Source organism: Balaenoptera musculus, chromosome 15 (genome assembly GCF_009873245.2).
Source record: "Balaenoptera musculus isolate JJ_BM4_2016_0621 chromosome 15, mBalMus1.pri.v3, whole genome shotgun sequence".
Taxonomy (NCBI): Eukaryota; Metazoa; Chordata; class Mammalia; order Artiodactyla; family Balaenopteridae; genus Balaenoptera; species Balaenoptera musculus.
This window is the reverse complement of record NC_045799.1, coordinates 85,609,374-85,624,921: the sequence shown is the minus strand read 5'-3', so window position 1 is coordinate 85,624,921 and position 15,548 is coordinate 85,609,374. Positions and strand designations below refer to the sequence as shown.

At 41.8% G+C, this 15,548-nt stretch overlaps 1 protein-coding gene across 1 annotated transcript in view; it reads left to right on the top strand.

Moving 5' to 3' along the window:
* The window catches only part of SDK1 (sidekick cell adhesion molecule 1), an 824,383-nt gene that overhangs the window by 480,045 nt on the left and 328,790 nt on the right, over window positions 1-15,548 (top strand). The window contains exon 7 of the mRNA XM_036826800.1: window positions 1,090-1,223. Within this exon, the coding sequence (XP_036682695.1) occupies window positions 1,090-1,223 (134 nt within the window). The remainder of the gene's footprint in view (window positions 1-1,089; window positions 1,224-15,548) is intronic.

Sequence of the window (15,548 nt, the reverse complement as noted above, 5' to 3'; positions counted from 1 at the left end):
AGGGGCAGGGTGGCGGCCTGGTGTCCTCAGGGTCAGAGCCGGGCCATCTGTGCCGCCCGCACCACCCAGCGTGCCAGGGACTCTGTCTGGGCTTGACAGGCGTCTGCACCCCAGATTCACATCCAATCCGAGGTCGCGGATTTACATCATTGACCCCAGTTTTACGTCTGAGGCCCCGAATTTACATCTGAGGCCCCGGTTTTACGTCCTGCATGTTTTTTAATGTTACTAGAATAGAGATCTTAGTTTAGCTGACTCTGGAAGGGCTATGACTATCTAGCATTAAAAATGAACAAATAAAACTATTCGTCCGTAGAGTGACACAGTTGTGGGACTCCAGGGTCCCAAGAGTTTCCTAGTGTTTTGAAGATGAGAGTGTAGGCTAAATGACATTTTGGTGCTCAGAATGTGTCTGACCCTCAAAGTGCACTTCACCACCCAAGGAAAAGATCACTTACCTTTGTTTTTTTTGTTTTTGTTTTTGTTTTTGTTTTTTTAACAGGTTCTACCCCCCCAACCTCCTTAACTAGTAAAAAGAATATAGAACTATAACATGAGCAAAGGATACTGGGTCACCCATTTAAGGAAAGGTTATTTGGATTTGTGGAATTTGTGTTTGTTGTTTTTCTTCTTCTTCTTCTTTTAAATAAGTAAGGGTGAGAGTCTGTGTATGGTATGGTTGGCAGAGCACCAGTCTACATGTGAGAAGACCTAGTCCTCCCTCTGGTACTGTTACCTTGCTGTTTTACCTTGGAAAAACAACTTAACCTCTCTGATCCTCCATTTTCTCATTTCTTAAGAGAAGGAGGGTGGGCCAAATGTACGGACGTGGCGCCTGGAACTCCCAGACCCCTGGCAAGAGCCAGCACGTCATTGGACCTCAGCAGGCTCAGCCACCAACTCATTCCTCAAGTCGGCCTGGGGATTTGTTTTTGTCCTTCCAGATCTTTTTTTAACCTTTAAAACAACAACAACAACAATAACAACTCTGGACATTCCCTTATGGTCGGCCTAGTAAATTAATCTGTCTTACAAATACAAAGTTCCATGGACCGGCCTTGACACTGTCTCTTCTCTTCCCTGATGCAGAGCCATCACACTGGAGAACCAGCTGGTGATCCTGGCAGCGACGGCCAGCGATGCAGGGTCTTACTACGTGCAGGCCGTCAACGAGAGGAATGGGGAGAACAAGACCAGCCCACTCATTCACCTGAGCATAGCAAGTGAGTGACAAAATCCCACATGGTCATTGTGAAAGCAGTAACTTCTGGATTTAATTAATAACCGCCATCTCAAGGGGCATTTTGCAATAAATCTTACCTCTCTGGGTTAGTGATTATGGTTCAGTATTGATCCAGTGTCTATAGCTGCTTTCTTTGAACTGAGAGGCAGAAAATGTGAATCTGACCGGTAATTCTAAATACAGGATCTTATTTGTTTGGGGGAATTTAAAATAACATTTTTGCTTTTGTACTCTGTTAATGTGTATGGTTTTTAACAACAACAAAACATCTTTTGGCTTATAAGGAGTTGTATCCATGAAACTTGCAACTAGATTAGGCCACAGGTTATGTCCTTTTACTTTAATTTAAAAAAAAATCTTTGAGAAAATATATATACTAAGTTGTGTTAAAATTAGGAGTATATCTTAAGAATAACTAAAAGCCCGGATCATGAAGAAAATACACACACATCACAGTTAAATGTTCAGTTAATTAAGGATGCTTTAGTTTGAGGCAACTTAGTTTAAATATTTGGCCTTTGAAAGAAGGCTCCAGAAATTCTACTAGGAAGAGTTGGTTGCCGGAGAAGGGGGAAATGACCAGAAGCAAGAACTCGGAGCTAAAAGAGAACAACAGGTGCATCTCAGAGATGCCACCAAATGTCTGCAGCGTGAAGCTTCATGGTATGAAATGCAGTGATTATGCTGTTGAGAAAATACAGTTGGGAAATGGTCATGGTAGATTTCAAAATATTATGATCATGTCATACAAGAGTGAGTTAAGTGGATTTGTCTGTATAGTGGTAGATTTCATCTTTTTAAAAACCACCTTGAAGGAATGGCTTTCCCCTTCGGGTAGTTTGAAAAGTTTTGTCTCATACGCGGGATAGACCGTAGTGTTTGCTACTCCTGGTCCTTGAGGAATCCAGTTGCTTTAGGCCTAACAGAGTTTACTGGGTGAACAGCACCACGGTCAGGAGACGGTGGGCATTAACTGCGTGTGCTCCCACATGCCCCGCACATGCCCATCAAGTGCTCCTAGGTGGCCACCACCCTGCCACCAGCTCCTAATTTCTAGGAATTGAGTCCTCAGCTCCAGACCACAGGCGGTGCAGATCTGGCCATCAGTGGGGCCTTTGTGGTGCTTTGGAGAGTTGTGTCCATTGATTAAGTGTAGGGCTCACAAGGTCCAGTGCATGTTGTACTGCTATTTAAAGGACCCTATGAATCAAGAATCATAGTAGAAAAAGAATGATTTATGGAGATTTTTCAGTATTAATAATAAAAGATGGAAATTTTGTTATTAAATATATTGTGATAATTTTAATGACTTCCAACTTTTATAATTAGAGCCGTTTATTCTGGTTAGCAAATCTGATTCAGCACTCAATTGTAATATACATGCCAGGATAATAATAGGTCAAATTGGTGGAATTCTGAGTCAGAAACAAAAAAATTGACATTAGTCTATTAGAAGAGGGGGAAAAAAATTCCACAAATATTCTGGTTAACTTGATGCTAATAACATCACGAAGGTATGAAGTAGTCCGCACCTAGTAGTTTCCTACATGCCCACTCTACAAAGCCAGTAGAAAATAAAACGAATACAGTAAATTTGTAAGTTGCCGTACTAACGCCATACCATGCGTTAGATAATTGGAATATGTAAATTTTTAAATAATTTCAGTGTCTACTCTAACCAAGAAGCATATTGGAAGCAGCTCATAAATATTATAATTAACTGCCTTGCATTTCGTTCCCTTGTGTAGTTTTATCTTTTCGTTAGCACTGGGTAAAATGTGTAGAAGGTGAGATATAAGGAAGCTGATGGTATGGACGGACTTATTTTAAATCTTAGGAGAAAACCTGCATTCTGTCCCCATCTGTGTTCTTTGCTTTTTATGGGGACCAGGTAAAATGTGACAAGTAAGGAGGTTGAGGAAATGGCCTTATTTTAATTCTTGGGTGAACCTCACTGTTGATGTGTTAGATTTACCTAAAATTTAAAGGGCACCCAATCATGCATTTTCTCACTAAAATTCTATTTTGAAAAGCTCTAAAGATCAGAAGTCTTGATAAATCTGCAGAAAACCCCAGAATTGATTGTTTATTTATTTATTTATTTATTTTAAAATAGTCTCTTTTTTAAAATTCTGTTTACTTATTTTTGGCTGCATTGGGTCTTCGTTGCTGTGCGCGGGCTTTCTCTAGTTGCAGCGAGCGGGAGCTGCTCTTTGTTGCGGTGCGCGGGCTTCTCATTGCGGTGGCTTCTCTTGTTGCGGAGCACGGACTCTAGGCGCGCGGGCTTCAGTAGTTGTGGCGCACGGGCTTAGTTGCTCCGCAGCATGTGGGATCTTCCCGGACCAGGGATCGAACCCTGGCAGGCGGATTCTTAACCACTGCGCCACCAGGGAAGTCCCTGTTTATTTATTTTCATTTTTATTTACTTATGTTTTAATCTTTTCGGCTATGCTACTTGGTTTGTGGGATGTTAGTTCCTCCACCAGGGATTGAACCCTTGCACCCTGTAGTGGAAGCTTGGAGTCCTAACCACTGGACTGCTAGGGAATTCCCCAGAACTGATTGTTTAAATTTGCTCCTTTCTGGACTGCAACGAATGCTGTAAGGGGAGAAACTGCAGTTCAGGACTTCCCAGGCAGCACCGTGTGAGGCACAGAGGGTGCACAACCCCACCGGATTTATTATGGAATTAGATATTCTCAAGACCTATTCATGCAGGTAGTAAGATGCAGTGTGTTCTGCAGGCTTAGACATCTTTTTTCTTTTTCCTAATGTAGGCTTTGTAAAAACACCAAACAAGATTGATGAAAAATTTAAAAAACTTGCCAGCCAGCAATTCTGAAGCATCTGAAGATATTACAGCCAATTATCATTTAACGATGATAAATTTTCCCTTGGCATCAGGAGAATAAAGTAGGGAACCTTTCTGTAGTGAATACGATCAAGGTGGTAGGGTACTGGAAATTAAATTCCTGGTGGATTGCACTGTAATTAATTTAAAAGTGGAAAGTGCTATGCGGCCCACCTCTTGTTTGCAGTCGTCATAATAAACTGTTCCTCCTGCAGGGACAGCCTAGTGTCGAGGTGGAGTAGCACCCAGGGCCAGCCTTGCCTCGAAACATCAAAATGCGTGATGCGCTCTCCCCCAGCTAACAGGAGGGGGTGACATATTTTCCCAGACAACTGTGTACTTGAGAGTTCAAAACCTCACCACCTTTTCAGTTGCTAAATATTTTGGCTGCACTTGAAGCTTATGGGAAGCAAAAGATAAAGACGGTTGAGATAAAAATAAATAAAATTTTTAAAAAGCATGACAATTAGAAGTGAAATGCAGTCCCGTCATGGTACCGCCTGCTGTTTTGTGCATTATTATCCCTTAACTTCCCCCCAACCCCTGCCCTTTTATATGGTTAAGAGGGTAAGTTACAGCATGTTCTGCACAGGTATTTCCTGTTGGGAAGGAGAGGACGTCTCTGAACTATCCATTCTCCTGCTCCCAGTGAAGGCTTGCCACCGTCTCAGGGGTGGATTCACTTTGAAGTTTTAGTGTGACGTGAAACCAGCAGATGTTAAGGCCATAGGTGGGACTGCTGAAGCGCCCTGCGTGAATTTTTCATCGCTGGCTCCCGTGGCTCAGCTGCACACCGGAAAAAGAATGCGCTGAACTCGCCTGAGAGTGCACATTTCCATTCTGAGGTCAAACTCAGGCAAGCTTTATACACCTGTCAACCTGTTCTTGGTTTTCACTTTGAAGATTTTACATTGAGTTAACTTGTGTGGATCAGGTCTTCCGAACTGAATTAATATGTAAATGAGAGTTTCTTTTTGAAGATGAGAAGAATTCTGTACAGTGATTAACTAATTGTTTAAATGCCATTGTACATACCTTAGACACATGATCAGCTCTGACCCAGTCTTCAGAATGTCCAGCGTAATGAGATTCTCTGCTGGAGATGAAGCTTAGATTAGAAAAGAAATGACTGCCTCTCTCGCCTCTCTCATTTTAACGTCTGCTCCTCAAACAACATTTGCAGGTGGGGTATCATTTCAGCTGATCCTCCTTCAGGCTGGCAAACCCTTGCTTTTAATTCTGACGACCACTTAACATTCTTTTGTCCTCTATAATTCGAATTTAACTGCAGACCTCATGTATGGTTAGTAGTTGAAAGTGAATTCCTGAGAATAATGTCTAGGAACAGTCGTCCAAGAGGACTGCCCTGTAAAACATGGCTTTTGTGTGCCCGGATAAAATTCTGTCTTATTTTCTTCATGCTTCTAACATTATAGGGAGAGAAGGGCCAGGCATAAGCCTTTCAGTTGTTCTTTGACATGAATTGGATGGCCGAAGCCGTAGGACCGGTTTGAAATGTTATTAAAGAGCAATCCTGAGGCAGTGTCTATATTATAAATGACCGATTTCAGATCCAGCTATGGCTTTATAGGGTAAATGGTACTTGACTGCCAGAATTTTCAGAAACATAAACAGGAAGTGTACTTTACAGTAGAATGATGAGTTTAATCGTTTAGCATGTATTGACCTGCTAAGTAGGGTATGTAATGAAGCATACGACATGCTCTGCCCAGACCTCCCGGAGCTGGTTATGGAAGGAGCTAAGTCTAGGCTATGGTCTCTGAAGCCTTTTTATAGGCACACCATCAGTAAGGAAGCCTTGACATTCACCCCTGGTATATGCATACTGAGCTGTTTATAAAGTACGAGTATTTAGCTGTCGTACAAAAAGGTGAAATACTGAAAGGTGAAATAAACGGTATCTTGCTAATCATGAAAGTTTCATTCCATCTTTAGTTCATGTCCCACAGCACAATATACCATTTGTGAATGAAAATCCATACTTTACTTGGTCTTCCTGATAGTTTGTTCTCTGGACGAGTTCTTCCGACATCTGATTACAGAGGACCGTTTGTCCTGGAACGTGGCTGATGGAGAGCACAGGTGTCAGTGTTGCCATTTGTGTCTGTGTCGCTCCTTTGTGCTAGACTTGTGAGTAACTCACATCTGTGATTTCTTCCCAGGTGTACTTTTGTATCCAGTTACCTACCCTGTGAGAGTTAGTTCAGTTAAAACTAAGTACACAAATACGTAAATCCACCTACCGGGCAAAGGTGAAACCACAGCCCATTGGAAAGTTCTGACAGCAAACAGATTTAGGAAGGCATGCTGTGCACCTTGAAAATGAGAGTTTTTAGATCTCCCTTGGGGCAGCTTGCATGCGAAGTGTGACGGAGCCATCCCACTGATGGACCCCATCTGCACAATAGCATTAGGGGTTTGTTTTCTTCTTATGGTTTCAGTTCAAAGACACAAATGAAAATGCCAGTCCTAATAGTTTGTTTCCGAACCCAATGTATGTATAAATGGTGGTGAATGAGGTTTAGAAGAAGCATACAGCTGGGGATTCTCAACCAGACTTGAGAAAAAAAGGACGAAGTGATTAAAAAATAATGAGGCCCTAATTCTCTTCTCACCTCCGCAAGACAAAACTGGGTTATTTTTGTTATCTACTCATGTTCTTTCCATGGAATTCCCATCTCTCCTCATCCCAATCTGTCTTTCTTTTCCCCTTTGTGACTTATTTCAGCCTAATTTCACCCTTGGTAAATCTTAGGGCATTGGGTTAAACGATGAATTGTAACTTGCCCTCAACTTTTGAACACGTTTGAGATGCCCAACGTCCTCACTCTCCCAAAGCAACACTCTTCAGATCGGGCTATGAGTACCTCTCAGGGTGCCCACGGGTCTCCAAGAGGGTGAGCAGGCATGTATAATGCTCAGGACATCTGTTTCCAGGTGCTTTCTTATACACTTTCCAAAAATCAGATAATCCTGGGAATTCCCTGGCGGTCCAGCGGTTAGGACTTGGCGCTCTCACTGCTGAGAGGTCCAGGTTCGCTCCCTGGTTGGGGAACTAAGATCCCGCAAGCTGCAGCGAGGCCAAAAATAATAATAATAAATTAAAAATTAGAAAATTTAAAAAATTAAAATCAGATCATCCTGAGGATGCCTGTGTGTCAGGGGGCTCTTCTCTTATGGGCACGTGTCACATCCATCCCGACTCTTTAGTACAGGCATTATCTGAGGCTAGACACTTCCAGGTGCCAAACAAAGGGATAACTCTAAATATCAGTGTCAGAACTGGGAAAGTGAAGTGCTCTAGTAACTGGGAAATAAATCATTTTATAAATCAGGAGTTTTCAATTCCCTGCTGTCTACAAAATGAGGCAACACCCAAATGCATTGTCAGCTGACATTTTATTACAAATAATTTCTGGTGATTGATTGCTGAGTGATAGAAAGTCCCCTTGCTCTTAGGACAAGAAGACATTTCCAGCCCACCTGCAGCTTGGAGCCACTGACTAACTCCACTCAGTGTGGAGTAGAAGGGAGTGTGTCACTTCCGGGCCATGTGTTTAAGAGCCAGCAAGTCACCTTCATGCTCTGCCTTCCCCCTGGGGCCCACAGTGGCCGGGCCACTCATGGAGATGGTAGAGCCGCCAGGTAGAAGCTGCCCAGAGGCTGAATTAGTGCATGGAAAGAACAGCCCTGGAGAATCACCCCAGCTGAATGGGACTCGATATAAGTGGGAAATAAAACTTGGTGTGCTAAGCACTGAGATTTCAGGGTTTATTTGTTATTGGAACAAAAAGTAGTCTATCCTAACTAATAAATTACCCTGTGACTTTTGGTATACTCAGAGGTGTTTAAACAATTGAGAGATATTTCTATAACAAAATTCCCTCCATTCTCATCTACTTTTTTCTATGAGCAGAATTTCCCAGCAGTTATTTTTACAAAAAAGAAAAGTAGGATTAGAATTAGGGTAAACCTTGCATCCATCTCTTGGAGAGATGCATTTCCAGTGATTTTTTTCTTTTATATATAATATTCATCAAAATTTGTTATACATGTATTTATCTTTTACAGACTGCAAATAATAATTGTAGCAATAACTCAATCCAAGAGGGTTTTTTTAACCCCAGAGGCATATGGTTGCTGGGAATTTTTAATTTATACACATATTTTTTTCAGAGGCTGTGATAGGGTGATCAGTAAAATACTTTGAATCATTAAATATAGTAAATTAAGATAAAATTTTGTGGGAAGAGTAGAATGGAAATACCAGTTCAGGAAGAAAAATAGAAATGATGTAAACTTTCTGATATTAAAAATTAGTGCTTGTTCATGTATTGTTTAAATGGGTGATGCTGTGTATCAAATCCTTAGACCTACTCTATCAAATATTTAGGTTCCTTTGGATACATATAAAAGAGTGCTGCAATAGTTGATATTACTAAAATACACTAGAATATTAAAATACACTGGAAATTATATTCTTTGCAGTTCTTCAAATCTGTGTTGAAAAGCTTTAGATGTCAACTTGAACTGTGGAAGTGATAGTTTTAGGAGATATAAGAGCAAAGCTGTTCTAAGCTATATCAGATTTGATGAGAATTTACAAATAAGCTGTTAAGTGATTCCCCAAGGGCATAGGTAGAGGAAGGGCACTGGTGCTCCTTGAGCTGTGACAGGCGTTCATGTGCACCTTCCTTCCATATTAGCCCTGCTCCTTAATGACCAGCCTGTTTCAAAGCTGAGGGCACTAAGGCCCTAAGTGTTAGGTTATTGATGGAAATCACAAGAATAATAAATGGGGAGTTGAGAATTCAAGTCAAGGTTTATTTGACTCCCAACGCCCCCCGTTTCTCCTGGAAGGAGGCTGGGCATGCCCTTGGTGCCAACATGTGTACAGATGAGGGAAGCCCAAGGAAAAGGCCAAACTCGGGGAAAGTAGCCGTCCTCCGAGTCAGCCCTCCTTTTGCACTGGAGATTCTCCATCAAGAGCTCTTACACACCCGACCTCAGAGGAGCTTGGCTGTGTTTTAAAAAGCGAGAGCTTCTGTTTTGATGCCAGAACTCAACTTTAATAATTTCTCCAAACCACCTCTCCTCCTGCCCCTTTGTTAACCATACCAATTTAAATGATTATATTCAGATATTTAAACACAGGACTCTTTTAATTGTGGCAGTTTTAGAACTGTAAATAGAAGTAACCCTAATGACTTTTACCCTTGGCTTTGGATCCAGTGTCTTCAGACACATCCTGAATTTAGGTGACTGAGAATTTAAGATCATTGCACTATAGGCTCATAATATGGAAGCATAACATTTCAAAACTTATATGGAGAGTGACTCAACATTTTAACTTACTCATGCAGTCAGTATTTTCCTAGCTCTCATCACTTCAGATATTACATTCACTGAAGTGCTTTGTCTGATTTCTCTGACGCTATAATTGATATGGAAAGATAAGAAATTTTTAGAGGGCACAGACAAAGGGGATAGAAAACTGAATTTTCCTTACAGTCATTTTATGAACTCTAACATCTATTCATTATACATCTTGTTTGGGGAAACCTCAAGCAAAGTAATGGTTATCGGCTGAGATGAGACCACAGAACTAGTTGTTAGTTGTAAATACAATTTTCTCAGTCATTGAATACAAATGACGCACACTTCCCAGTACTCTTTCCTTTTATGAATGAGTTCAATATTCTGAATCTGTTAATTCAGAAACATCTGGTTAGCTTCTCTTACTTAAGAGTTTTTGAGGTTTTCAAACTCCAGCTTGTAGATTATTTATGTTGCAGAGTTGTTTTCAATGTTTAAAACCATGTTGAAAGTCCTTAACCTGGTTGCTGCTTTGTGTATGCAGCCTAACATTTGGTCACCTTCTGATGACAGCTCAGATCTACCTTTACCACTTAGTCATAATGTTTTATTACTGATCACAATAAATGATGTTCTTTTGGCTCTTATAGAAGGCAATTACAGCAGGTAAGTAAAACTGTAGATCTTTGCACGGTAGCTGAGAATATTAAACCAAGCCTTAAGAAAACTGGGTAAAGTATTGTTAAAGTGAAAGGCCACTTAGCTCCTGTGAAAACCATTACCAGATCCAAGGTGCTGGATTCCCCACTTTTCCAAGAACACTTTGATTCTGAGATATAGGGGGGGGGATAGGGAGGGTGGGAAGGAGACGCAAGGGGGAAGAGATATGGGGATATATGTATATGTATAGCTGATTCATTTTGTTATAAAGCAGAAACTAACACACCATTGTAAAGCAATTATACTCCAATAAAGATGTTAAAAAAAAAAGATGGAATTTATATCAGAAATAATAGAAGCCAGGAATTTATCTTAAGATGTAGACTCTTTGTGTGTTCCGGTCAGTGAGTTCTTAGCAATGGTCTCTGCCTATGAGTCTCTGTTATTTCAGGTAATTATTCTGCCTATACCCTCTTACCTTTTATGATCTTCAGAAATATCCTCCTTGGCACAAAATCAGTTCCCACTCTCAGAGCCTAGTGTAGCTCTCTTTGTGGCAAAGCAGGTCATCAGAGAGTGTAAGAAATGTGACTTCTGATTGTCAGTGTAACTTGCTGTTGGCCCAGGAATATCTGTCAAGTGTAGCTTCTTAAGGTGGATTCTGAGAACTATTATTCTGCATAGTTTTATAAAATCATAAAAAAGTGAGCTGGGGATTTTCTGGTTCATCTTAGTTATAGACATGAATGACCCTCTGGCGAGTCTGAAGGCTGTACTGTGTGATTTTCCGAGGGAACAAGATACAAGCAAAAACCCAGAAGTACAAAAACTCTAGTGAAAGACTTGAAAGAATGACTGTTTTTTTTCATTTTGGTCCCCAACTTAGACTTAGGAGTAGGAGTTAGAGCTTGAAAAGAAATGTCAGTGGTGGCAACCCATTCAGCTGACCCCGTGGAGTGGGCTGTTTGTTTGTTTGTTTGCCTGTTTTACTGATAATGGAGTTTGTTGAGCTGCATCCCATCTGGTATTAAGTGTCCCACACTATGCTTCTCCCTTCACTTTCCTTGAAAGATTGTTGCACACGCTAGTATATCTCCCTGTCAGTGTGTCACTCCATGGCTATATTAATTCAGACAGGGCTGAATCACACAAAGATTTGCTCTCATTTGGGAAGGTTTCCAGCACAAATGTGCTCCAGAATTCAGCCTTCTGCCTTTCCTTTCCTTAAGACTTTGGGAAGCACACTGATTAGCCAGAATGATTTATGTATAAAAGCCATACAAAGAGGTTGACCTTTGGTTATTAGCTCATTTAAGAGAGTTTCAGGGGTTTCACATGTCTTTGGTCTACTCAGGAAGACCAAACCGAATAGAGAAAATGGCCTCAGAAAATAATTATGCAAAAATATTACTATCATAAAGAAATATAAAATGAATAGTAAATATTTAGAGCCTTTCATTTCTTTGTTCATTTGAGTTACAACATTTTAAAAAATTACGACAGAAAGCATGTTCTTGATGAAAATCAAGTCAGCAGTTCTGCTTCCTTGAACTCTATACTGGCATTGAGATTAGCTGGATTGTATCCACCTCTGAAGTCTGCACCTGAAGGACTGGATATGAAACCATTGTGCCTCCACTGGCTTCGGTGCTAATTGGTTGGTACCACTACCATGTGGGCATGGTGGTCATTAAGTATTTTGAATATCACCCTAGTCTGGAAGAACACTCAAGGATGCATAGAAAAGTAGCCTTATCATCATTGTGGGCACAGCTTGAATACTTTGCTGTTCTGGAGTCACCCCTACACCATTTCTGTGTTCGTCCCTGTACGTCTGAGGAAAAGCAGTCAGAAGTGCTGCAGGGTCGTTTCCTTTGACTTTTAGGGTCTTCGTGTCTCATTTTTGTTCCAAAATGTATAACCCCCCCATTTTAAAAAAATCAGATTTCCTTTCTGGTATTTTGTTCAGAAACACTGAGCATCTCTTATCTACCAGGCATTATGCTTGACACTGAGGAAACTGAATAAGACACATGGTCCTTGCCTTTCCTGAGCTTGCTTTTTCTTGAGGAGAGGCAGATCCATGAACAAATGACAAGAATACAGTGTGTTAAATGCCAAGTGAAACGGACTTCGGTAGAAAATGTGGAAGCACAGGCAAGGGAGCAATTAATTTTGCTTCCGAGGTCGGAAGAGCATTGTTAGCAGAACTTTCACCTTCCCTTTCGTGTATGGAGAGGTGCGGCACCAGTGAGATAATTAAGGAGAGGAGATTTGGGGTAGGACGGTGCTCGGTGTGACTGCGGACCATTGTAACTGCTGTCCTGTTGTCTGGTCCCCTGGTCCCCACTTTGAGTGTCGCCCAGCACGTCGGCATCTCCTACAGCCTCATCTCTTTATGTGTACTGTCTTATCTCCACCAGAACGGAAGTTCCACGAGGCCAGGGATTTTTGTCTGTTTTCCCACGCAGCTAGAAGAATACATGAAAAGTAATAGGGACTCCGTAAAGACTCATTCAGTGAATGAATGAAGCAATTAGGAACCAAATGCATTGCTTTTTCTCCTGTCTTCGTTCTTCGCCCTGTGCAATGGACCACTGTTTGTACTCTCCTTTTCTTGATCTCTCCGCATCTTTGGCTTCTCAGGTACCTTCTCACGGCCTGTGCTCTTGTTCTCCCTCCAGCTCCTTTTCTTTGGGTGTTTCTAGCTCTTTTTGGTTCCCCTTACCCCCACGTGTGCGGACTCTCCATTGTCTAGTCCTTGGGTGCAATGTTTTATTTGTTTTTCTGCTGTTTACTTCTCCTTGGAGGACTCATTGATTCTGTGACTTTAAGTATCACCTTTGGTCAAATGTTCTCTCCAGACATTTCTCAGTGTTCAGTCCTTGCTAAGTGGAAAGTTGGATGAATCATTTTAAGTCCACTATGACTCTAAAATCCTGATTATCTTCTAATTTTTTAACTTCTTTGCCCGATTTAGTAAAGATGCCCTAAAATGGAAGACTTGCCTCTGTGCATCTCTTCAGTTATTGACTTTTTTCTGTTTAGTGACTTTGTTTGGTTCACTGGTCTCCGGCTTCCCTCTGTGTCTGTCTCTCCCTCATCCAAGAGATTATGCAGCTTCTGGTGACAGGGGACAAAGCTTGCCCGTCTGACCCAGTGATCAGGACGTCAGGCCCTGAGAACAGAATCCGTGGTGTTGCTGGACATTTTCACTTGGAAACTAAATTAGCCTGTGCCCTTGTACTCCCTACCCCAAGGCAGGTTCTTCTTCTCAATTCCATACAAAGTTGTCTCACTCCCAGCTCTCACCTATCCCAAAACATGTACTAAGTCCCGGATTCTTCCAGCATGTTCATCCATCCATCATCCATTATTTCCTTCACTCAGCATAGACTTATTGAGTACTTGGTAAGTGCCGGCACCATGCTGGGCATTGAGAATATACTGAGGGTCAAGGCAGACTGGGTTCTGCCTTCAGAGCCGACTTTGGTGGGAGGAGAAGGCAAGCAGGCACTTTTAATTTGGGGAAGTTGGGGAATGGATGTTTTCCCACACATCCTGAGTTCCTGCCACTTCCATTTCTAATCCTTCGCTTGCTATAAAAATAGGGTTGGTAAAGATAAAGTTAATATATGCAAATTGTGTGTTGAAACCACGCTTTTTTAAAAAAAATAATTTTATTTATTTATTTATTTTTGGCTGCACTGGGTTTTCGTTGCTGTGCACAGGCTTTCTCTAGTTGCGGCGAGCGGGGGCTACTCTTCGTTGCGGTGCACGGGATTCTCATTGTGGTGGCTTCTCTTGTTGCGGAGCACAGGCTCTAGGCGTGCGGGCTTCAGTAGTTGTGGCATGCGGGCTCTAGAGCGCAGGCTCAGTAGTTGTGGCACACGGGCTTAGTTGCTCCACAGCATGTGGGATCTTCCCGGACCAGGGCTCGAACCCGTGTCCCCTGCATTGGCAGGCGGATTCTTAACCACTGCACACCAGGGAAGTCCCTGAAGCAACACTTTTTTGAGAAGAGTTCACAATAGTTCTTATTTATATAACTATTAGTGTGGGCTTTTACAGAGAAAATATGGAAAATTTTCAAGAGATGGATTATGTCGGAAATACATAGAACAAGTCAGTGGAATTATAGCCTTCAAGCCATAGGCGTCATTATTCTCATGAGTGGGGCCCTTCTGCGGGCAAAACTGACTGAACCGTGTGAAATAATGCAGCGCCCGTGTTCTGCAAGCCCCGTATGTCAGACGGTAATTTAAAAGACGAGTTGCTTTGCAAATGGACTATTAAAATAAGTTCTTCATCTCTAAGCCATTCAATGTGTGATTTGTAGAAATTGATTTCCTCACAACTTATGTATAAGTTATATACATAACTTATATACGTATACGTAAAGTAACTTAGATATATAAGTTAAGACTCTTGTATTAGCTCGGGCTGCCATAATAAGATACCACAGGCAAGGCAGCTTAAATAACTTTTATTTTCTCATAGTTCTGGAGGCTGGAACTCCAAGAGCCAGGTGCCAGAGGGTTGCTTTCTGGTGAGACCTCTCTCCCTGCTTGCAGAGGGCCGTGTTCTCTGTGTTCTCTGGGCACCCATGGGGAGAGGGGGAAAGGGAGGAGGGTAGAGAGAGCAAGGGATGGAGAGATGGCTGGCGTCTTTTCCTTCTCTAATAAGGACACCAGTCCTATCAAATTGGGGCCCAACCTTATTACCTCATTGTACCTTAATTACCTCCTTAGAGGCTCTGTCTACAAATCCAGTCACAAGGGGGTTAGGGCTTCCACATATGGATTTTAGGGGGACACAATTCAGTCCATAACAACTCCCCATTCCTTCTTCCTCTTGTGGCTTCTTTCCTAGGGTATTACTCTAGATCAGAAGTCCAAACTAGCCATTTGTGGGATATTTTTACTCCTTGACTGTGTTGCCTTTAGCCTGCACAATACCTTAAAAATACATGAGCCGGTATTTAAAAGTGGAGAGAAACTTTTCTGGCTTCGAAAACTATTTGACGATTTGGCCACCTCCCCCGTTTGAACAGCTTGTTCAGTTGAGCTCCTCCTCCTGAGGCAGAGGCTCTAGTCTTCCTGTGGAGCACACTCATCTTTGTTTTGGGAAAACATTCATTGTGGAACGTTAAATTATTGCAGATTTAGAGCTATGTGAGGGGCAGGTGTTTTAGAGGAGAGATTAAGGTTCTTCGTTCTTGAGGTAACTTGGGTCTTTGTGTTGACAGCCCTCTTCTTTGGAGAGAAATGTTTCTGAATCTTATGTTGGTTCTTTCACATTAGCTACTGAGCTGGGAGCATTTGCGCTGTGACCTATGCGCCAGTAGGAGTTTCTGTGATGATGGAATCTTCTCTATTTGAACTGTACAGTGTGGTGGCCAGTACCTGCATGGGGCTATTGAGTACTTGAAATGTGACTAGTGCGATCGAGAAAGTG